Source organism: Schistocerca cancellata, chromosome 3, assembly GCF_023864275.1.
Source record: "Schistocerca cancellata isolate TAMUIC-IGC-003103 chromosome 3, iqSchCanc2.1, whole genome shotgun sequence".
Taxonomy (NCBI): domain Eukaryota; kingdom Metazoa; phylum Arthropoda; class Insecta; order Orthoptera; family Acrididae; genus Schistocerca; species Schistocerca cancellata.
In genome coordinates, this window is record NC_064628.1 from 870,292,853 (window position 1) to 870,318,355 (window position 25,503).

Genomic DNA, 25,503 nt, shown 5'->3' on the forward strand with positions numbered 1-25,503 from the left:
CACTGATGATGTAAAGACCACAAGTTCACAAGTAAATGAAAAGGAAAATGATGGAGTTTTAGAAACTGCTAAGGGAGACTGTCATAATCTCTTTGGCAGCTGTCACTGTAGTGGCTCTGAATTTGCAGGTGATCTGTTTGCATCTTTGAATGTTCCTGCTGGTCATTGCTCTGAATCAATTTCACCAACAGCTCAGTTTTTATTGTCATTTCCTCTTGTGTCAGGGGGATCAAGAGCAGTCGATAATGTCCCAGATGACAGTGGTGTTGGACAGAGTGCACCATCATTACTGCAGATTGGGGTGTCTGAGCAAAGCAGGAGTGTTGGAACTCAAGTTTGCTCATCTGATACAAATTCTGGTCCAAACAGTAAAATACTTGTTAATTCTGAGCAAAGCATATCTAGCAATAATAATAATAATAATAATAATAATAATAATAACACCAATAACAACAATATCTTTATGACATCAAATAGCAGCAGTTATTCAAAAATAACAAGTGGTTCTCTTCCAACTATTGGAAATGATCAGCACCATTTGCCTTTGTTTAAGACACCCACTAATAACCGTTTCTCTTTTTCATATGAATCGTGTGGACCTGTAAATAAGAGAGCTGTTGAAACGAGTCCCATCAAAATGCCATATGGCACATCTGACAGTTTTCATACAAATTTCACCCTTCCTGAGCCTTGTTTAGCATCTTTGCCATTTGATAAAACGTTTGATCACAACAAAAGTTTCCAGTACACAAATCTCTCAAAACATCCCATTACAAGCAGAGAGACGTGCCATTTGCCTGTCAGTATTCCATCAGGTATTTGTTCATCACAGCAGTCAAATAATATGACTGTAAATTTGATGCAGTCAGATACTCTGGGCTCAGGAATTCATAAGGTGAACAATTGTGGCAGTGACTTATTCAAAACACCGCTGCCTGCACTTTCTGTTCAAAGCATTTCTCAAAATTTGCAGAGTACCAGCAGTGTTAGTCAGGTTTCTGTGACCACCAGTGCAGGAAGATTCAGTGGCAATAATCAGTCAGTAACAAGTATGCAGAATTTACCAGTGAACAGTTTCAGTTGTACAGATTTCACTGCATTGCCAGTTCCTCAGATATCTTCATTTGCAGAAGACGTAAAATCTACAACCATGTCATCCTTCTCGATGGCCAACAGCTCCTCAAACTTTGGAATTCTGTCATGGAGTACAATCCCACCAGTGGCTGCTGTATCAAATATTTCCCACAATGAGAATTTTACAAGTTTGCGAAACTCCTCAGATGTATTTTTGCCAAATATCTCTCCTCCTACAACAAAGATTGGCATTGACATCAACAGTGCCAAGAATTGTGGGCGAAGTTCATCTGTATGCAAAACAGGGCAGCAACAACTAAAGGACTGTGCATCTGAAGTATTGAGACATTCTCAAGGGATTGGTCCAGGTTATTCATTTCCTATTACAAATGAAACAGGCCAAGAAACAGTGTCATCTCGAGGTGTAATTAATTCTTTAATGCCTTCATCTGTTCAGAACAATACTTTGCAACAGAGCTCTTACAAGATGTCATTGCCAAACAATCAGAGTGAGTTGGGCAGTGATACATCGAAAGATGATTATGGTAATTACAGAGCAGCAGTGTCAGTTGCCTCTGAATCGTATAAAAAATTTCCTATACCTCAAAGTAATACTTACAAGTTAATGACGTCACATGCAGAGGTAGTATCACGCACCAGTGAAAGTCAAAATTACAAACAAACATCAAGTCCTGTGCCTCAGAACAGTTACAGTGTAGCATCATCATCTGTGTGTGGTGAAGCATTTAGTCGAACACCATTATTGCATGATAAATTCAAGCCTCAGTCGTCATCGCAGTTTGATTTGTATCACTCGGCACCAGGAATTGTACGAAGTGATGTCTACAGGACGAGCCAGGAGAGTCATGCGGCTGATATTCCACCTTTGGATCAGTGTGGCCATTTTAAGCCAGACTTTCATGCAAATCAAAAGGAACAATTCAAACAGAATATAGTCACAGAAAAACATAGTAATGGCAAACATTTAATTACATCAGATGGAGTCAATAGTTATAATGCAAATGTGGCTTCGTCATTCAAGCAAGATAGTTACAGATTCTTAGCTGTTTCCTCTCATTGTGAGCAGGCTTCTAAGCCTGGACCAACTTGTCTCAGTCTTGACAATTACAAGTCAGTTCTGAGATCAAACAAGGTTGAGAATTACAGAAAAGTTCAACATTCTTATCAGCCAGAGATCTACAAGAGAGGACCGACATCAGTGGCCTGTGAAACCCACAAGTCTACTCCAAGTTCTGTTCAGTACAACAGCTGCAAACCAGTATCAAGTATGCCTGGAGAGGGCACCCTCTCAACAAACACTCACTCAAGGGCTCCTGTAAATTGGATGACTACACCTGATACACGTTGCAGTACACAGCAGATATCTTCATTATTCTTCCCACCTGCTACATCTAGTCAAATGCAAACACAGAATAATACGCCTCTTCCATCATCAGCACTTTTCCCATCACAGTGTGGCCATGTGAATGGCCAAACAGCTACAGCAACAACATTATTTACGTCAGTTCCTAGTCAGACGAGTCAGCCTGTTATATTACCACCTGTAACCTCATCCCTATTCCCTCCAGTAACTTGTAATCACAGAGAAACTGCTAGTAGCACACACAGTTTATTCCCTCCTCCTGTGTCCAGTGGCACTTACAATATCAATGGAAATTCTATGACATCAAACATTTTCACTCCAGCTTCGAGTCGTGCTAGCAGTTTCCCTCAGGTGCAATCTTCTATTTTTCCTGCCACCAGTATTACTACAGGCAACCAATCATCTTTGTTGTTTCAATCCACCACAAGCAATCTGTTGGGACAGGATAATGTCAGTATACCACCAATGCTCTTGACAACTTCTGCCAGTCATGTAGGCCAGAGTGGAAGTAGCTTGGCACCTCTTCTTACGTCCGTTGCTGCCCGTGGTTCAAACCAGTCTTCTGTTGGCGTACCATCCATTAATACAATGTCTGTAACTCACCAGAATTCCACTGATCGGCCACTTGCTGGCATTCCACCAGCACTTCTCCCGACATCTTCTGATACCTGTGGTAAATCTCTTAGCTTGCAGCCACCATTACCGTCGACAGTAAAACCGGTCTCGGGAGGCACGCATTTAGGTACCTTGCCTCCGAACACTGCTTCACATTTATTTTCACGTGATGCCGGTAACAGCTTTTGCTCTGGAACAATATTTCAATCATTTCCATCATCAGGACCTACTGTCCATGACAGTTCACCATCAGTTTTATTGATGTCTGGTTCCAACGTCATGGGAGATGCAGCTTCATCATCACTCTTCTGTCCACCCCATGTGACGGCAACCAACAGTGATTTCTCATCAGGCTCAGCACCATTCTTCTCGTCATCACTAATTCCTACTGCATCATCAGTGGCCAGCATATCAGGTTTGTGGATCAAATTTACTTATTTAATGATAATGATGATGATGATATAATAATAATAATAATAATAATAATAATAATGATAATAATAATAGTTTATCCACCTAACTAGTTGCATTCAGCCTTTGCTTTGTGCTGCTTTTTACTGTGTTTATAGTAAAATGCTTAGAAAGTTCTGTCTGTAATTGCGATTGACATTTTTTATATATGTACAATGAGGTGACAGAAATATGTAATGCCTCCTAATATCATGTTGGACCTCCTTTTGCCTGGCATAATGCAGAAGCCTGAGGAGGCATGGACTCAACAAGCCATTGGAAGTACCTATCAGAAATGTTGAGCCATGCTGCCTCTATAGCCATCCATAATTGCAAAAGTATTACCCGTGGAGGATTTTGTGCACGAGCTGACCTCTTGTGATATGTCCCATAAATGTTAGATGGAATTCGTGTCGAGCAGTCTGGGTGGCCAAATCATTCACTCAAATTGTGCAGAATGTTCTCCAAATCAATCGTGAACAATTTGTTCCGCTGACATGGCATGTTGTCATCCATAAAAATTTCATCGTTGTTTCGGAATGTGAAGCCCAAAAATGACTGCAAGTGGTCTCCCAAATTGCCAGACACAATCATTTACAGTCAGTGATCAGTTCAGTTGGACCAGAGGACCCAGTCCATACCATGTAAACAGAGTCCACACCATTACGGAGCCACCACCAGCTTGCACAGTGCAATGTTGACAACTTGGGGTCATGACTTCGTGGGGTCTGCATCACCCTCGAACCCTACCATCAGCTCTTACCAATTGAAATCAGGATTCATCTGACCAAGCCACCATTTTCCAGTCATCCAGAATCCAATTGATATGGTCAGAAGCCCAGGAGCGGCGCTGCAGATAATGTCATGCTGTTAGCAAAGTCATTTGCGTCAGTTGTCTGCTGCCACAGATCATTAATGCCAGATTTTGCTCCATTGACCCAACAGATATGTTTGTCACCTGTCCATAATTGGGTTCTGCATTGATTTCACACATTGTCGTTTGTCTCTTAGCACTGACAACTGTGCAAGCACTGCCACTCTTGGTTATTAAGTGAAGGCTGTTGGCCACTACATTGTCTGTGCTGAGAGGGTAATGCCTGAAATTCCTTGACACACTGTTGATCTTAGAATACTGAATTCTCTAACAATTTCTGAAATGGAATGTCCCATTGCCTAGTTCCAGCTACCATCCCATGTTCAAAGTCTGTTAGTTCCTGTTGTGCAGCTGTAATCGTGTCAGAAACCTTTTACATGAATGACCTGAGTATTAATGACAGCTCTCCCAATGAACTGCCCATTTATACCTTGTGTACCCAATACGACCACTGTGTGTATATGTACGTATCACTGTCCCATGACTTTTGTCACAGTGTATATACATTTTAAAAAAATTATAACTTACTTTAAGTGGTTACTAACTACACAATTCCGAAGACGGCAAGAGCTGACAAGTGCGAGAATTATTGCACAATCAGCTTAACAGCTCATGCATCGAAGCTGCTCACAAGAATAATATACAGAAGAATGGAAAAGAAAATTGAGAATGCACTAGGTACGATCAGTTTGGCTTTAGGAAAAGTAAAGGGACGAGAGAGGCAATTCTGACGTTACGGCTAGTAATGGAAGCAAGGCTAAAGAAAAATCAAGACACTTTCATAGGATTTGTCGACCTGGAAAAAGCGTTCGACAATATAAAATGGTGCAAGCTGTTCGAGATTCTGAAAAAAGTAGGGGTAAGCTATAGGGAGAGACGGGTCATATACAATATGTACAACAACCAAGAGGGAATAATAAGAGTGGACGATCAAGAACGAAGTGCTCGTATTAAGAAGGGTGTAAGACAAGGCTGTAGCCTTTCGCCCCTACTCTTCAATCTGTACAACGAGGAAGCAATGATGGAAATAAAAGAAAGGTTCAGGAGTGGAATTAAAATACAAGGTGAAAGGATATCAATGATACGATTCGCTGATGACATTGCTATCCTGAGTGAAAGTGAAGAAGAATTAAATGATCTGCTGAACGGAATGAACAGTCTAATGAGTACACAGTATGGTTTGAGAGTAAATCGGAGACAGACGAAGGTAATGAGAAGTAGTAGAAATCAATGAAGTTAAGGAATTCTGATACCTAGGCAGTAAAATAACCAATGACGGATGGAGCAAAGAGGACATCAAAAGCAGACTCGCTATGGCAAAAAGGCATTTCTGGCCAAGAGAAGTCTACTAATATCAAATACCGGCCTTAATTTGAGGAAGAAATTTCTGAGGATGTACGTCTGGAGTACTGCATTGTATGGTAGTGAAACATGGACTGTGGGAAAACCGGAACAGAAGAGAATCGAAGCATTTGAGATGTGGTGCTATAGACGAATGTTGAAAGTTAGGTGGACTGATAAGGTAAGGAATGAGGAGGTTCTACGCAGAATCGGAGAGGAAAGGAATATGTGGAAAACACTGATAAGGAGAAGGGACAGGATGATAGGACATCTGCTAAGACATGAGGGAATGACTTCCATGGTACTAGAGGGAGCTGTAGAAGGCAAAAACTGTAGAGGAAGACAGAGATTGGAATACGTCAAGCAAATAATTGGGGACGTAGGTTGCAAGTGCTACTCTGAGATGAAGAGGTTAGCACAGGAAAGGAATTCGTGGCGGGCCGCATCAAACCAGTCAGTAGACTGATAAAAAAAAAAAAAAAAAAACTAAGCTGCCCTCAATATGGAGACTGGATTCAACATGACTGGGCTTCATCACACAGGGTCCTGTTTAAGTTGGGCCCTTGCCTTCCTCTAACTCGTGAATAAACTTAAACAGTCAGTTATATGAGGAGCTACAGACAGTTTAATGTTGGCTCAGCCATGAACAACTTTATTGTATCTTTTTGTGGTATGTTGTAAGAATTTTTCCCTGTTTCATAGTTAGTTACTCCCTAATACAAAGTATCAGGGATCCGACAGTTTGTTGGCAGATTTGTGGAGGTATGTGGCATTAGATGTCTACACAAAGGTTATGTAATTTGCACAAATAATGAGCTGCTGATTTGGGTATGAGGCGATAGTGCCCAATAGCGACACAGATGGGTTCCATAGGATTTGCATCAGGTGAATTTGGTCATGAACTTGGTCACCAAGACATTAACATGGGTTCACTGTAATGCTCCTCAAACCACTGGAACACAGTTCTGTCTCTGAGACATGGACGATTGTACTGCTAAAAGATAACATCACCATCGGGGAAGACATCATGCGTGAAGGGATACAGGTGGTTTGCAGCTGTCAGCTTGTCTTCAATTGCTACCACAGGTTCCTGGCGTGCTGCACATTTGAAGCTGCTGTTCTCCTCAGTGACAGCATTTGTGTGCATTTGTGTCGATGACCATTGAGCCAATGCAGTAAAAGTGTGATTCACCCAAAGAACTGACATGTTTCCATTGATCAACGGCTGAATCCCAATGGTCCTGTGCCCACTGCAATCGTAAATGACAGTGTCATTGAGTCAGCATGTGAACACATGGGGGTGGTCTGCTGCAGAGCTCCATATTCGACAATGTACGATGAATAGTGTGCTCTGAAAACTTAACATGTGCACCTGCATTTTACACTTTCATCAAATTCGCTTATCTGAATGGAGTTCCTCATTCGCAGCCTGTATCTTTGCTAGGGTGTTTCACAGTCCAAGTCTGCTCTACTTACATACTTTTGTTACTGTGTCATGTGCCCACACCACCACCAGGCGGCATCAAATGTCACAGTGGGCAGCGGTCTTAATGTTTTGGCTGATCAGTGTATAAGCTGGGCTGGGACTCCATCAACTACTCAAACATATCTTCTGAATATGTGACAATTAGGTGATGGAGCAGTAAGACATTGGACTCACATTTAGGGCAGTGGGGGTTCAAATCCCTATCTTGCCATACATATTTAGGTTTTCTGAAGTTTTCCTTATTTTCTCGAAATCGCCCAAGGCAAAAGCCATGTTACTTCCCATAAAAAGGCTTCATTCCCAGTTCAAGTTAGTTCTCAATCTCTAATGACCTCGTCATTGGCAGAATGTTAAATTACAATCTTCCTTCCTGCTTATGCTATTGGGATTCATGTATCTAATGAATTTGATGTGTTCAATACAGAATTGTATGTAATCAAGGGCACTTAAGTAGGCGAAACGTAATAAGCCACGAAATTCAATTTCCCTTCAAGGTCTCGAGTGTATTTATGTTGCAGAGAAAGAAATCTAGATCAGACAGCATGCCATTTTCCACTTACAAACATGGCATGGAATTATTCTGCTGGGTACCAGGCCACATACGAATTTACAGAAATGAGACTACTGATGAAACTGCTGAGAATGCGTGCATGAGTTATACTGTGGCACAGTAACATTAGTTACTGTTGCCATTCCCTCTATCCTAATGCCTCCTCCCTAGTCTTCTCCCCCCCTCCCCCCCCCCCCCCCCACACACACATATATATGCTGTCACCTTTCTCTGAGGTAAAGGATCGTGTATCAGTGGGAGCAAGAGCAGCTAGCGTTGAAGAGCAACAAGCAAGAGATCTGGCTGTGGCATAGCTACTGATCCAGAATAACTAATTTTAATATAGCTTTGACAAGGTACTGTACTAAGGTGCTATTTGTTTGTCCTTTGGCAGTTGGCTCACCTACGTATGCTACATTTTTAATGTATGCCCTCTGTTTCAGTAAATAACAAGAAGAACAAAGTACAAGTTTAAAGATTTGAATTTGTTTTCAGGCTGGTTGGCCTATGCATTTCTATCATGGTGACCTGCAGCTTACAGCCATTGTTTGATTATTCTTCCTAGTCTGTCTGTATTTTAAACAATGGAAACTTCGGGTTTGAATATCAACAATATAAGAAAAAGATAGATTGCTATATACTTGAAAGATGACATGTTCAGTTGCAGATTGGTACAATGAAAAGACAACTACACATTAGTTTTCAGCCGCCAAAGCCTTTGTCAGAAAAGGAAACACACACACATTCATTCACACAAGCAAGCACACCTGACACGCATGAGACTGCGATCTTCATTGTTCACGTAGAACAGAAGCATCAGTCTGGAGGTGGAGGGGCAGGGGAAGCGATAGCAGGGTGCAGGTGGGGGGGGGGGGGGGGATAGAAAAGTGCTACCTGGTGGAGCATGCAGGGACTAGGTTGCCAACAGACACAATGTCAAGAGGAAGTGGGGAGAGGACGGGGGAGGGGTGGGGTGGGGGAATGGGGAATAGAAAAGGTTGGGAGTGGGGAGGGAGAAAGATTGGCGGGTCATTGACAGAGGGTGGCACACGAAGAGGGTGGGAGACAAGACTGGGGAGGAGGCGTTGGGACAGAGGGAATGGAAACTGTTGGGTGGGGGTGTGAGGGAAGTATGTTACCAGAGGTTGAGGCTGGGATAATTTTGGGAGCGGAGAATGTGTTGTAATATACCTGCAATCTGTGCAGTTCAGAGAAGCGAGTGGTGGAGGGAAGGATTCAGATGGCTCAGGTAGTGAAGCAGCCATTGAAATGAAGTACATTATGTTCAGCTGCATGTTGTGCCACAGGGTGGTCAACTTTACCCCTGGCCACAATTTGGTGATGGCCGTTCATCCTGGTGGACAGCAAGTTGGTAGTCATACCAATATTAAAAGCTCTGCAATGATTATAGTAGAGCTGGTATGTGACATGGCTGCCTTCATTGGTGGCCTGGCATCTGATGAGGTGGGATAATCCTGTGACAGTTCTGAAATAGGAAGTTATGGGTGGGTGAATTGGGCAGGTCTTGCACCTGGCTTTTCCACAGAGATATGATCTCTGTGGAAAGGGTTGGGGTCCAAGTGGCATAGGGATGAACTAGGATGCTGTGGGGGTTGGGTGGGTGACAGAACGTCACTTTAGGAGGGCTGGGAAGGATCATTGGTAGGCTGCCCCTCATTTGAGAGTATGATGATAGGTAATTAAAGCTCTGGTGGAGGATGTGATCCAGTTATTCCAGTCCAGGGTGGTATAGGGTGACGAAGGGGGTACTTCTTTGTAGCTGGTTCTTAAGGGTCTGGGAAGATTGGGGATGCGAGAGGAAATAACATGGGATATTGTATATGGACTAGGTCTCGGGATAGTGTTTGTCTGTGAAGGTCTTGATGAGACCCTCAGGATACTGGGCAAGGGAGTTCTTGTCACTGCAGATATGCTATCCCCAGATGACCAGGTTGTATGGGAGGGATTTTTTTGGTGTGGAAGAGATGACAGCTGTTGAAATGCAGGTACTATTGGTGGTTGGTAGGTTTAATGTGGATAGAGGTGTGGATGGAGTCATCAGAGAGGCAGGGGTCGACATGCAGAATGATAGCACACTTGGTTGAGGAAGACCAGGTGAAGCGGATGGCTGAGAAGACACTGAAGTTGTGAATGAATGAAAGTGGTGTGCCTTGTCCCTGTGTCCAGATCATGAAGACATCATCAATGAACCTGAATCACACCATGATTGGCATTTTGGGAGGCTAGGAAGGTCTCCTCCAGATGCCCACAAACAGTTTGGTATAGGAGGGTGCAATACGGGTGCCCATGGTTGGGCCGCAGGTTTGTTTGTATACCTTCCCTTCAAAGGAGGAAAAAGTTAATAAGGTGTGTGGGAATTAGATAATGGGATTGGAGTCTGAAGGACATTGGGAAGCTAGTGTTCAGTAGCAGGAAGACCCTGGACATGAGGGATGGTGGTATCTAGGGAGGTGGCATCAACAGTGATGAGTAGGAACCCAGGAGGTAACGTGGTGGGGATAGTGGAGAACTGATGAAGAAAGTTCTTGATATCTTTGACATAGGAGGCTAGATTACTGGCTGTTTAGTAAGTTGATGTTATCTGTACAACCCTAAAGCAAGTTTGATTATCATACGGGTTGAGACTGTAGAATCACATTTGCCCTGTTACATACGCAAGATTCTTCTCAATAGTAGATACAAAAAAACCTCAGTTGCTTTCTTAATATATGCAGTGAAGAAAGTTAGAGGTAGACTACAGAAGAAAATGGGGACGGAGAGACACTAACTGCTTGCACAGCGTTTTGTGTGTGTAAGAGCGAGTTATTTTTAGTTTTTAAACAAAGGAGGGAGGTGGAAATTTCAACTCAATTTCAAGAAATATTATGAACTATCCATAGTATGAAGTACATTTATTAATTTGCAAATGTGTATTATTTACTAGCTAAAATAGATTGTGTTGTTTTTAATAGGAGGCCCAGTATAAAATAAAAAGCAGTATATTCAAAGGCACAGAACGATCCAGGGAAACAGTCTACAGTGCGGTCATATTTACCATCAGATGACGTTACCGACCTGAAATTTTGTGGAGTTTGCGAACCATCAGGAGTCCTTTGTCTGTTCGGGGCTCAATGGACTGTAACATTATTTCCTTTATTATTTCTGGACAGTCAGATTGCAAAGAAAATGAAATTACAAAAATCAAAACTTTGTTACAGCATTGTATATGGACTGACATCATACGTGAGACGTAAACTTGCTGATCTCATTGACAAACGTCAAATTATTGTATTCGTATTTGATGAATGTATGAATACTGTTTCTCGAAATACCTAGATGGATTTATATATATGATTTTGGGACCGTGTTAAATCATCAATAACAACACATTACTTTGAATTTGTTTTTCTGAAACGTACAGGGGCAAATAATTAGCTTGAAGACGTAAGAAGATCGTTGGGTTTGGGAAACCTAAAAACAAAATTGCAGCTATCAGTGAATGGACCACACATGGGTTTGAATGACTTTAACAAGTAACTAAAAGAATCCTTCGATTGTGTACAACTGAGACAAACAAACAATTTACATGTATTACATCGTGCTTTAAAAACAGGCGTGTCCAAAATTAATTGGGAAATTGTGTCATTTTTGAGAGTACTTTACTATTTATTTCATGATTTACCTGCACGGAGGTCATAATACACTGAGATATCAGATCTTCATCTTTTCCTTTGTCATTTTATGTAATAAGACAGCTCAAAAACACCAATGCAGCTGAAAAAGCTGTGGAAATTCTTGAACATATTCAAATTTATGTTACTGAGATAAAGAGATCAAAAACTATTCTTCAGTCATCAAGTTTCAGAGTTGCTTCTGAAGCTGTCAATGACAAATTGCTAATTTCAAAACTGACGTTTATCAGTTCAACAGCACACTTGTTGGAACTATTTTCACTCCACTTTCAGAGTGATGTCCCAATGGCTCCATTTCTGTAGTATGTTACACATGATCTTATGAACATATGCAGCGAGTTGTGAAAATAGATGTCAAAAAGCAAAAACTCATCTTTAACGATTAAACCAGGAAGTAGTTCATAGCAGATTGACAGTATGTCTTGAAATTTTTATATCAAACAGAAGAATGTCTGATTCAAAGGCAGACTGTGTCAAACTTGAATTTGTGAAGATCTAGAGAGAAAAAAGAATTGAAGAAGAAGTGAAATGTTGCAAGAGAAGTGAAGATCATCTTGATAAATTCTGGATTAATATAATCAAATTATATTCAAAGCATTCCCCAAATTTCCGAGAATTTGTGCAAATTATTTTAATAATCTCACATGGAAATGCTTCTGTTGAGTGAGGTTTTTCTGTAAACTCCGAAATTATAGTTGAAAATCAAACAGAAAAAAACCTTATTGGTCAAAGTTACGTATGTGATGCAGTTTAGGACAAAAATGGAGTTGACAATTTCAACATCAACAAAAGTCTTATACTCTGTTTCTGCAATGCACATTCTTTGTGCAAAGACAACATGAAATGTTTGGTGAAGGAAGGAAAAAGCAAAGGAGGGATGATTATTGAACAAATGAAATTGAGCTGAAATCAAAGAATTAGAAACATAAAGAGCTCATATGTTGCATGACACCTTAAAGATTTTGTTAGAGATAGAAAATTTAGAGAAATGATTTATTCATTTTTATCACAACAAATTTCTGTAGTTTCTTCCCTTTAAACAGCAAGTTACAATGAATATATATATATATGTAAAAAAAGAATTTGTAATTTTTTGTTTTGTTTTTATCATTTCCTGTAAATCAAAATACAGCTTCTAAATATTTTAAAAATATTTTAATTTGAATCTTTGATTTATACTACTTAAGAAATAACTCATAATTAATTAATGCATATTCTAATAATTATTAATGTAAAGTTTTGAAGAAAAGGATGTTTTAGGCTTTTACATGGAAAAAAATTGTTTTGAAAGACCGGAAAAAACCTTGAATTTGAAAATGATCCATTACTGGACACCCTGATTTTCAGGGGCACAATAACCAGCTACTGTGGGGTGTTCAGGATTGTTGGGTTTGTGGATTTTGTGGAGCATGTAGAAAGTGGGGGTGCGTGGTGTCATAGGGGTGAGGAGGGAAATGGATTCAGGAGAGAGGTTCTCGGAAGACCCTAAGGCTTTAAGCATGGATTAGAGGTTATGTTGGACTTCTGGGATGGGATGACTCCTCAGGGTTTGTAGGTGGAGGAGTCAGAATATTGGCAGAGGCCTTCTGCCATGTAGTCACTGCAATTCATAACAACAATGGTGGAGCCTTTGCGTGCAGGTAGGATGATTAGGTCAGGATTTGTTTTGATTGTGTGCATGGCTGTCCTTTCTTGTACTGAAAGGTTAGTGTTCAAGGGGGAAGGATGGTGAGGCCAAGTTGGGTGTTAGGAATTCCTGGAAGGTGAACAGTGGATGATTAGGTGGGAGGGGTGAAGGATCGTGGTTGGATGGTGGTATGAACTTATAGAAGCATGGGTCAATGTTGGGATTAGGTTGGATTTAGTTGGACGGATTTGTGACAAAGAAGTGTTTCCATTGCAGGGATCAGGAGAAGGAGAGTAGGTCATCATAAGTCCAACCTGATTAAATTTGGGTGTAGGGCTAAAGGTGAGGCCTTTGGATAGGACTGAAACTTCTGTGGGGCTGAGGGTTTTGGCAGAAAGGTTAACAACAGTGTTACAGGAATGTTTTCGCTCTGGATTTGGTGGGTGTTGGTAGTGGGTTTTGGGGACGTGGCAAGTTCAGAAGGTCAGTGTGCCAGTTTCTAGGTGCTTTGAGGGGTTGCCAAGGAGGAGAACTGTGTGTTAGATAGGGGTTGTATTGTGGTGCCCTGGCAGTAAAGGATGTCAGCAAGTTGGATAACTTACGGAGGTGGTGTTTGGAATGCTCCTCCAAGTGCCCTCCTAAAGTTGTGTTCCATTGCCCACCAAACTTTCACACATCCTAATCCATTCCTATGCCACTCCCAATCCCAACCTCTTACCACAGGGATCATATCCCTGGGGAAGACTTAGGTGGAAGACCTGTCCAATCAACCCACCCAGGACTTCCTATTCCAGTTCTGTTGCAGGCTTACCCTACCCCATCAGAGCCAGGCCACATATGAAAGCATACATGTCATATACCGGCTCCGCTGTAGTTATTGCACAGCTTCTTATATTGGTGTGACTACCAGCCATCTGTCCACGAGTATGACTGTCCACTGCCAAATTGTGGCCAAGAACACTCCGTGGCACAACATGAAGATAAACGTAACATGCTTCTTTTCAATGACTGTTTCACTGCCTGAGCCATATGGATCCTCCCCTCGACCACCACCTTTCCTGAACTATGCAGATCAGATTTATCTTTACAACATAGTCTCCACTCCTCAAATTATCCCGGCCTCAACCTTCAGTAATCTACTGTCCCCATATCTTCCACCCAACAGCTTCCACCCCTTCAGTCCTATCACCTCCTCCCTATTTTTGTCTCCCACCCTCTTCATGTGCCCACTAGACACTACTTTTCTCTTTCCCAGCTATACCCCGCTATCCTTTCCCCTTCCCCACCCCTTCCAGACTGCTGCTTCTGTTCTACGTGACATTTGCAATCTGGTCCGAGCTGCCAGAGATGGTGGTCATCTGTGTGTGAAATGTGCTTGCTTATGTGAATGAATGTGTTATGTTTTTTTCATTTCTGACAAAGGCTTTGGCCGAAAGTTAATGTGTAACTGTCTTTTCATTGTGCCTGTCTGCAACCTATCTGTATTTCACACAGCTGTAGCAGGAATATGGTAAGTTAAAGTCCAGGTTGAATGTAAATAATTTTAGGATCAAAGGTGAAAACTCACTGAATAGTAGAGGCACTGAGTTGTTGAAAGTCATGTAACAGTACTGAGAAAGTACTAGATTTCAAATGAAAATGACTTCCCTGGAAGAAAATTTTATAGAAGTCCCCCCCCCCCCCCCCCCTCCTCCAAAGGGATGATGCGCGCGCGCGCGCACACACACACACACACACACACACACACACACACACACACACACACACACAGTGTGATATCAGTGAAACTACTTAGTAATACTAATGCTGAAATGCAATCAGTAGGTCGTGACTAATGAAAAATTTTTTTAGGCGGGGTCTCAAATCTGTAATTCTTGTTTTTCACTATCAATCATCTTAATCAATAGGCTGTTTGAGCATGCCTCCAGGCCTGGCTCAAACCGTTGTTGTCTCTGATATTTCTGAATTTACAACTTGTTTATTGTATTAGAGGTTCAGCATTTGTTGTTTGTGTTCACTGATATCATTTCATGTCATTTCATCTTCCAATTTCATTCAGTTATCTAATTGAGTCAATATATATTCCTTGTGGCCGAGTACGTCACAGTCATCGAACAAATCCATTCCTTCAGTGGTGCTGTTCACATGTAGACCATGGGAGAACCACTGGTTGTAGGGGTTGACAATCGTAGATGGAAGCATCAATGACAGTAAGGTCTGAGTAGTCATGCCTAGAGAAATGCTGATATAGCCTAACGGTTAATGTACCTGCTCACAAATAACAGGAAATTGGGCTTCAAGTTTCTGTCTGGTATAAATGGCCATTAGTCACAGTATATTAATTTGTTACATTGGTCATGCGTATAGCTCACCACACAACATGATTCCTGCTAAAGTTGTGTTGGGACCTGAGACTATCCATCTCATAACCCTGATCTTACTCCCATAAATTTCCATTTTTTCCAAGCCTAAGGAAGTTCTTTGCTGAAAAACATTTTTGTAATGATGAAAAGATACAAAATGCTGCCACATACTGGTTCAAACTTGAGGTTGTGCTTCTGTGACACAGTGTGAAGATCCTGCCAAACAGATCCACTACTGTGTTTAATTGTATCTGTTACTGTGCATTTGTGAAGTGGATAGTGAGGTTTTGAGAGATTGAAATAGAATATCTCTTTAATTGAAGCCTTTCTTGCTCAAAGTAAAGACTGTCTTCATACCATGGCCTAATCCAATGTATCTGAGCATTAAAAATGCATGAAAATGAATACTACCCAACATAGTTGACCTAATCTAATCTAATCTATCTGAGCATTAAAAACACATGAAAATGGATAGTATCCAACGTACCTGGTGTATTTAAAAGTTCACGAACCATTTTGATCATCAACGCAAAATTATTTTCTATTTAACTAATTGATATAGTGATAATTGCTTAGATGTTGTTAAAAGTCTGAAGTGCACATATGCAGTGCAACAGTTGCTTGGTTGATTTGAGGGAGGGTATTAAACAGTGAGGTCATTGGTTCCAGGGCAGTAGTGATATTGTGTCACCATTACATACGTGCCTGCACACCTTAGATGGAGCAATATTCGAGAGAGGGCATTAACCTTGACAGAAGGCGGTCATGCAGCGGAAACCTATGCATGTGCACCACGTGATGTGCTCTGGCAATCTACAGTGTAGGACTCACCTTAAAGTGGCCAAGCAGATGTCAGACAAAATATTGTGACAAGATGTTGATGTCATCAGGTTGTGAGTGCAAAACCTCATGAAATACTTATTTCTCCAGGGGAACATCAAGAATCACCTTTGTACCAGTTGTTTCCGAACAGAAAATACTATCACAGTATTATTACGGTAACAGTGAGGTGTTGTTTTTCCAAGAAGTACACAATTTCTGTGGCTTCAACCGTGGTTTGGTGCTTGTGACTGTGCAACAAATTTGGGAAACAGTGAGCCTGTATTTCAAGTCAATAAAAATATAAGATATTTCATTAGGCTCACATGCTCACATACTCTTTTATCATGTTGTTTAATTGTATTTTTTCTTCTAAGATTTGTAACTTGGAGAAGTGTATCATTGTAAACTACGGAGGAGTCCTCCTCTAGTTTTCTTGTTTTAAGTTTTTTATGCATTTTTTGAGAAGACAGACTACAAATAAAAAAAAGAAACCTTAACACCCCAAGACATAAAAAAATAAGAATATTGACTCAATAAAAATGAAATTGTATGTTGGATCAGGCAGCAACACCAGGACTGTATAGGGGGGTGTGTGTGTGTGTGTGTGTGTGTGTGTGTGTGTGTGTGTGTGTGTGTTTACCGTTACGCCTTCCGTTATCTATGTATTTACTGAGAGAACATGAAACTTTTTTCCACTGTTGCAGGTCAGAATAACAGTTGTCTGCCCTCTTCTGTACCCTCAACATTGCTGTCAACTAACACTTCATCAGGCAATAGGCAACGAGACTTAAACCTATTCCCTGGGCCACCACTGCCACCAACTCAGCACAGCTACTGCCGTCCATCCGGTCCGAATTTTCCCGGTCTACAAGAATCTGGTGGTGCCAGCTCATCTGCTGCCACACCTCCAAGACCTTGCTTTCTGTCTGTCAGCCAGTTGGTGGAAGGAAGTGGTAGTGGAAAAATTGGGGCGACTCGGAACTCAAGGCGCCGCTCTCGTCGACCTCCGCCACCCTGGGTGTCTGGCTCGTCTGCCCCGGGGAACTTGTATCAGAATGTTTCACACTCCCAGCAGTCACTGGCTCAGCCATCAAGCAACAAAACAGTACAGCAATTATGTGGGCGCCAGCCCAGGCCACGAGTCATTCCGTCTACATCATCAGAGCTTGTGGACCTGGGCGGCCTCTTGGGTTCGCCATTGCTCGCTGAAGATCAGCCGCCGACCAGTCAGCGCCCTTCCTCACCACCAACATCTGTCAACTCTCTGACAAATTTTAACCTCAGCACAATATTTCCTGAGATAGACAAGGTAAGTTGTTTCTTCTTCTTCTTGTTCTTCTTTTTTTAAAACCACTGACTTAATCTGTGGTGCATGTGTCTCACTTTCTCTTGTTTCATTTCTTGTTAGTTATATTACTTTTTAGTTATACCTCTTTTTTCACTGGTGGAGTGGTGAATTTGTTGATGGGAAGATTTGAGCAAGATTTCAAATGTTTCCCGGTTGAAATTGTTTTTATGTGCAAGAGGTTTTGCTTTGCTAGTGCTTATACTAGGAAGTTTCACATCATTTATTGGTGATTGAAGGTGACTAAGATTAAAAGGAAGATATAAACAATTCTGTATACTTTTAATTTGATTGAGAAATAAGATTCATTTAAACAACTTTGCGCCACATTTATGTAGAAAATTTTAAATGCAGGATGTTTTAAAAAGAATATACGTATTACAAAGTATTACATTGTCAAAACTATCGTTTGGTGCACCACGGCTCATTTATTGAAGGAATGAATACATTGTCTAGTTTATATTCATTGCCACCAAATTTTCGGTTGTCTTCTGTTTGCTTGGTTACTATCACATATTGGAAAAATGGCTACTGTGCAGCAGAAATAATTGTTTGTTCACGAGTTTGCAATGTGTAATTCTGTGAATACAGTGCAAAGATTTTTCACTTGAGATACCAAACTGATCCTCTGATTGGATGGAACATTCTCAAATTGTTATCAACAGTTTGTGGACACAGGATGTGTGCATAAAGGAAGGAAGGAGTCCTGACTACCCTCGTGTTTCCAGTGGAAATGTTGCATGAGTGGATACCACTTTCCAATGTGGTCCTGCAAAATCAACTATCCAACTACCACTCTGAAGACAATGTGATCAAGAAATTGAAATAATAAAACAAACAGCTATTGCAAATGGTTATAAAGCTCCATAGTGGACACCCTAAAACACTCAGTAATGGCAAAGCAATCAACACAAAAAAAAAATAACATCTTCCATACAATCCCCCTTCTAGGTAACATTTCGTATCAGATTGCCAATGTCTTCAAACAAAAAGGCATAAGCATATCCTTTACCACAGACAACAAGATTGGATGGAAGTGACCCCACAACATCAGCACATGAAACCCACTTCATCACACAGGTGTTTACTAAATTGAATGTTTGGACTGTGACTGCTTCTTCATAGGCCAGACAGGCAGATCATTTGAGATTAGATTCAAAGGACACATGGCAGCACTAAAAAAGAAAAAAATACCACACATCAGCAACAGCTACCCACCTGCATGAAACAAAGCGCCATGTTAACAACACAGGTATCAGCATCCTACACATCCAACTACAAGGCAGAAAACTAGACATCCTTGAAACACTCCAAATATACAAACACCAAACAAAACAACCTGAATCCATCTGAGAAGACGAAAATGACATTATTTATAATAGTATCATCACTGTTTTCAGCAGCTGCGTACGTCATTAAAATTGCAAGGCACACACACACACACACCTTAATATTTACCATAAATATTTAGTTATATTACCGTTAAAACTGCCTAGTTACAAGAGATTGGCCTCATTTACAGACATATCATCACACCAACAGCTTGTACCCCTTGTCAGCTTGAAACTGTATGTACATCAACTACTGGCACAAATTGTACATCCATCTACATATTTTAAAGCTTTAACCAATGTATTACCCCAACCTTTGGGCAGTTATTACATGTAACAGATTAAATCTTCAGACTCCTTGCTTTGTAAAGTTTGCTCTCATACAATCACACTTTCCACCCTCTCTCTCCCTCTCACTTTCTCTCCCTCTCCCTCTCCCTCTGCCTCCAGTCTTTCATATGTATCATGAATCCCAAACAAAAATTGTTATTTGTGTATAATTTTACCACTGTAGCCAATATTATTATTGTACTCAAAGTTTGTAACATTTCACCTGATTGAAGTTTAAGCTATTTTAACTTGTCAAAATCAGATTTTTATACCACCTGAGGTATTTATTCCGACACATGTATTACACCTCCAACTCCTTTAAAATTTATTCTGTAATAATGTTGTTATGATGTAGATTCTTTGTACTATTTGATAATGTTTTCTCATCTGCTATACGATCCTTGCACCCAATAGTTTCCAGGCGCCATATTTGTTTACAGAATATGACAATGTACATGTGATGTGTTACGACAGTGAAAGGAACCTGTGACCACTGGAGACAGTGCCAAAAGTTCCTCCAAAAAAATTGTAACACAACACACACAAATTTTATACTAACAAATGTAAATCCACCTGATGATGGACATTTAAACCTTTGAAACACACCGTGGAGATAAATAAACAGTCACTGGTTACAGCAAACTTGTTGTTTTTGTTAACTGTTTCAGTTAAAATCAACGTGATTGGGAGTTACAACAGCCTACCACATCAAGTTGGGTGTTTTGAGATGTCAGTTGGTTATGAAGCTGTGGAAGTTACAGCTGTTACAGGCACTAAATCATGATGGCAATGCAAACATGAGGCACTTTCTGATGAGCTTCAGAGTGCTATTGACAATAACAACAGTTTTGCTTTGTGCATTGTGTTCAGTGATTGAAGCTCCTTTTCACCTTAGTGGAAAAGTAAACAAATACAAAGTTCAAATTTGGGGCCCACAAAATCCACATGTACGAAATTCACCCAAAGTCAGAATGTTTTGTATGAAATCCCAATCTCTTGTTTCTTTGATGGAAACATGGTTAAAGTCCAGCAGTCTACTATGTTACAAAATTGTTTCTTTCTGAGGATAAATGAGGACAATTCATTTTTCAACAAGGCAAGGCATCCCATCACTGGGGTCACAAAGTGCATGAATATCTTAATGAAACCCTGCTGAGCCTTGGATTAGTCATCAGACAGCCAGTGACTTTGTAGCATGTATCAGCTGGCCTTTGTGGGCACCAGATTGGACGCTCTGTGACATCTAGCTGTGGGGTTTCATTAAGGACGATTGTTATGCCCCAACAATACAACAGAATCTAAAAGAGTTGAAGAACAAGATTTGTACTGCCATAACATCAGTGATGATGGACATGCTTACACAAGTACGGGAGGAGTTCGAGTACTGATGTGATATTATGTGTGTCACTGGTGGAGTATATTGAACATCTGTAATCTAAATTTGACAGATTCATAAATGTGTGCCCCAAATTGCGTAGTTGTATGTCTTACAGTGTAATAAATGTATGTGCTTGAAACACATATATTTTCTGTGAAACATCCTGTATATACTTTGAAATAATATTTGCACTAAGAAAACTCAAACTAGATCTAATGGTATTGTAGCTCGGATACATGTGGTGACTGATTCTAGTTTTGTAATCTAAGACAGTCAATGTTCAGAAAGAAGCACTGTGCCACATTTGCTTTACCGTGGTAGAGACATGATGTCATTTTTAACTATAAAGATGAAGTTTACGATGTCTTTCTAGAAATAATTGGATCCATTTTCTGCGCAACTGTATGGTGTCAATTCACAATTTATTCGTATGTTAGAAATCCACAGAACTTACGTATTGCAGAATAAGCTACATAAGCAAAAGTTAAATAATATGCAAAATTTATACCCAGAGGGCTGAACTGGCATGACACGAAAGACTCGAACTGTGCTGGAAAGTACATGACGTACATTGTTATAATTTTAATCACAAACTGTAGTTTGTCTTTCTTTTTTGTTATCTATACAGAACACTCATTTTTACTGTACCTGAGATAGCTTCATGATTGGTCCTTTTCTCACTTGGTATTTGTTATGAGCTTCCAGGTCTACTGTAGGTATTGAGGTGGTTTCCCAGTAGTACCATAATACGATGTTTGCTCCCATTCATAGTCACGACTGTACGCTAGAGTGATTAGACAACTTTACTGTAAGATTTGAATTTTGCCGCTTGACAGTATTTTATTAACTGCGAACACATACACTATTGAATGTAGGAAAAATTACAAAGTTGTCTATTTTTCATCAGTTGCAAAGATATCATCAACTAAAAAAGGTACAAGATGGACCATCTAAAATGAAAATAGACAGATAAATAGTTGAGTAGTATGAGCTGGGAAAAGGGATATCCTGTAAGTCTGTGGTACCAACATGATAGTCACTCTGTAACCCACCATCTTGGATACAACTCGTAATTTTCAAATGGAATGGTTCATGTGACAGATCATATAGAGAATTACAAGAGAGAAACAATCGTACCTTTCTTTTGGCTACAGCTTTATTCATTGTCAAGTTATGTCACATTTTGCACAGAATAGGGCCGTCTCTCTTCCTTATTCCATAGCATTTACATTCCAATGCATTCTTCACAATAGCTCTGTCTGTCTTTTTGAATGTGTGCCACACCCATCTCCATTTTCTCTCATGTATATGATCTTCTCTTTTGTGGCGGCGTTCGTAGCGACAAACACTTCGCTGTAGAAATGGCTTACGAAGTCACCGCCACACTTTTAATAGCGGGCCGACCGGTCCGCTGGAACAGTGAACAGAAAGATGAAAACCCAAACACTCTGATTAAATAAAAGTCGGTACTTATCTTTATTAACGAAGATACAGAAACACAGTAGTGAACTCCGTGTCTACAGAAATCTGTCTAGTTCGAGTCGGAGCGGCTAGGTCAGCGTCGGCTGACGACAAACAACAACTCTGCTGCGATGAACACACAACTGACTAGCAAGTACACAAATCGGTGGCGAGTATACCACTGAGCGGCGAATACAGAACTGTTCTAGTGCTCGCGACTCCAGCGCTTAAAAAGCCAGAAGCCAGCGGTGGCGCGCGCAGACTTGCGGCGATTTCCTGTATCGCTGGCGCTGCTTATGCGGACGGCGTCCGGACTTTGATGCTGCCAACCTTTTGGCAGCGGGCTCAGTTGGCATTACTGGCTAGGATATAACATTCTGTGTGTGCCTGTTGTTTTTTTAAGTATCTCCACCAGTAAGCATCACGATGAAGGCAGAGGAGCTGATGTGAGTAGCGCAGCGAAATAGTGCAGAAATCAGTCACACAATGTGTACGTGACCCGTAGTATGGGCACACCCATTTACAGAAATGTGTCCCCAATGGCCGGCCGGTGTGGCCGTGCAGTTCTATGCGCTTCAGTCTGGAACCGCGTGACCGCTACGGTTGCAGGTTTGAATCCTGTCTTGGGCATGGTTGTGTGTGATGTCCGTAGGTTAGTTAGGTTTAAGTAGTTCTAAGTTCTAGGGGACTGATGACCACAGATGTTAAGTCCCATAGTGCTCAGAGCCATTTGAACCATTTTGTCCCCAATGGCGGCCAAATGGGCCAGTGCTTATGCTGAGTTCAACCAATGTGGACCTCGCCAAACGCCTTGTGCTGAGAGTTGTTGCAGAGTATTCAGTCATTAGCCATCCATGCCAGTCTGTGCTTAGTTCATCCCTGTGCATATCTCCACATGGTCTTGGACTTCTGTTTTCGTGTAGATTGACTCACACAGCCAAGTTTTGTTTCGTTGCACAACATTCTGTTCCCTGGTTGATCTGAGCCACCATTGGCCTGTTAAGTACACGCACCAACAGTGTAGTGTAGTGGTATTGTCATGCCTTTGCAGATACTAAAGTGATGACAAGGACGGGATGTTTGTGTTTTGTTTCCCAATGAACCACCATGGGCCCAGCATTTCTGAATGCTGGCTGTAACAGTTGTGGCTACGAAAGGAACATCAGGAATGGATGCAGGGGCTGATGAGTTAGAATGTGGATTTGCTTTGCGCCCATTCCCTGCCAGTGATGGGACAGGTGCCTGTTGTGCAGTTTTCTTCCCTGGGCCCACTACTTTTTGCCAGTTTGAATGAGCCTACAGGAAGATGGGAGAACTACATGCACCTATTCTTGCTGCACTGTCACGTAAGGCGTATCATCGATCCAGTGGAAAAGTCCGCTTTGTTGTTGTCCAAAAGTGTGGGTTTGTATGAAGTTGTCCAAATGTAGAATCCCTCCACTGAGCATCAGAAACTACCCAATTTGATGGTAATGTATGGAAAATTCTGTTTGAGAATAATGAATTATTTAGGAATAAAGGAGTTGACTCACTGAAAGGCAGAAATGTTCTGTCATCGACAGGTATACAAACAAAAGATAGAGCTTTGATTTGCTACTTTTGGAATGAAATTCCTTTCTCAAGCTGTAGGAGAAACATGCACACACAGACACACACACACACACACACACACACTCACACACTCACATACACACACACACACACACACACTCAGATCTCTATCTCTCTCTCTCTCTCTCTCTCACTCTCACTCTCACATGCACATGCCTCTCTCTCTACATTGTGCTCAGTTGACTGCCACTTCTTTCCTGGCACGGTGAGTGTACTGGGGTGGGGGTGCAGGGTGTGGTAGGAGAGAGGCATAATCCGTATCACTTCAGGCGGGGGTGAGGTGAGGGGGTGTTATCTTCATAGTCTCGGATGTTTCTGAATTTAGCATATATTAAAATTCAGGAATAAGTAAGAAAAACGTATTTTTTTGTTTCCTCCAAAATATTCCTGCCCCACGATACAGGCCTTCAAAGATGACACTGCGAACAGCATTTTGAAGATGCTAGTTTCGGAAAAATTTTTAAAATGGTGTATCTCTGAAACAGTTCTAGATATTTTGTTAGAGTTTTTTATTTGAAAAAGAATTGATTTATGATTGCAATGGTACCCTCCATTTGGACATATGTGTCATAATTCTTTTACTGTCGCTTTTTGAATTTTTTTATAATTGACAGAAATTTTTATTTATTTATTTTTTTTTTTTGAAAATGCCGATCCAGAAAAGTTAGATTTTTTTCTGTTGATTAATATCATGTAGTATTATATTCTCTGTAAATGAGAGCTTCCACTTTTAAATTGGACTGGTTTTATTTTAAAAAATCTTTTTTTTTTTTCTTTCAAGGGTAATTTATGTCTTCACTGAAATTATTTCTTTCTAAATCCTTTGTTACAATGTTTATTTCTATTGTCTTTGTTGCAGTTATTAATTATCACTTTCTTTATTGCAATTATTTCTTTTCCCTTTCATTGTTGCAGATATTTCTTACACTTTGTTATGGTTTCTTCGTCGTGGTTGTTCATTGCAGGTTTCTGTATTGTAGTTTTTCAGTGCTAATTTGTTTACTGAAGAGGGTTCTAAGAAATCTGAGACATCCATTGAGTTCTGTGTTTTTGTGAGGAGTTTGCCAGTTGACACAGTTGCAGTGTGTTTTGTGAAAAGGACTGTTTGAAATGTTTGTGACTGGGGCCACAGGAGAGTGAAGTGTACTGACTATTTGTGTGTCCCTAAAAGAGTGATATATAAGATAACAAAAAAACAGACTTTGTTCAGGCTGGGAATAAGTGTTATCATTTAAAGTCTGTTTCAAAGTGAAGCTGTTCCCAGTGACGACTTTTTGTGTTCTAAATGTTTTGACAGAATAATAACAATGATAGTATCTGAGCTAGGTGAAGCCTCCCCTGGTACAGATGATGCAGATTTTGCATCAATAGAGGGAGAATTAAATACCCTGAATCAATCAAATACAGAGGTACGAGTTAGTTGTGTTAAGAAGCGGTGGTCAGTGAAGTCGAGTCATAAGCTTTATGCATCAAGAAAGCGCAAAGAAATTACTAAAGCTATGGATGAATACACTACAGCAAAACTGACCATACTCTTCAAAGTAGAAATTCCATCTTCAGAACAATATGAACCAAAGCACTGTTGCACCTCTTGGCAGGAATTTTTCACAAATATCAATTCAGCTGTTAAATATTGTGCATCCTACAGTGTAAAAGTGCAAGTTTTAACTATTATTCCAGAGAAATTTTCAAAGAAAACAATTTTGTACCATGTTCCATCAGTATCAAAGTACACGGTAGACAAATCAAGAAATGTGAGGTCTGTAAAA

General features: G+C 40.7%; 1 protein-coding gene across 1 annotated transcript in view; it reads left to right on the forward strand.

The window, feature by feature from the left end:
* Nucleotides 1-1,596: 1,596 nt before the first annotated feature.
* Nucleotides 1,597-25,503, forward strand: part of LOC126175939 (nuclear pore complex protein DDB_G0274915-like) — a 79,009-nt gene continuing 55,102 nt past the window's right edge. The window contains exons 1-2 of the mRNA XM_049923015.1: nt 1,597-3,488; nt 16,983-17,587. Coding sequence (XP_049778972.1) covers nt 1,700-3,488; nt 16,983-17,587 — 2,394 coding nt within the window. The 5' untranslated portion in view covers nt 1,597-1,699. The remainder of the gene's footprint in view (nt 3,489-16,982; nt 17,588-25,503) is intronic.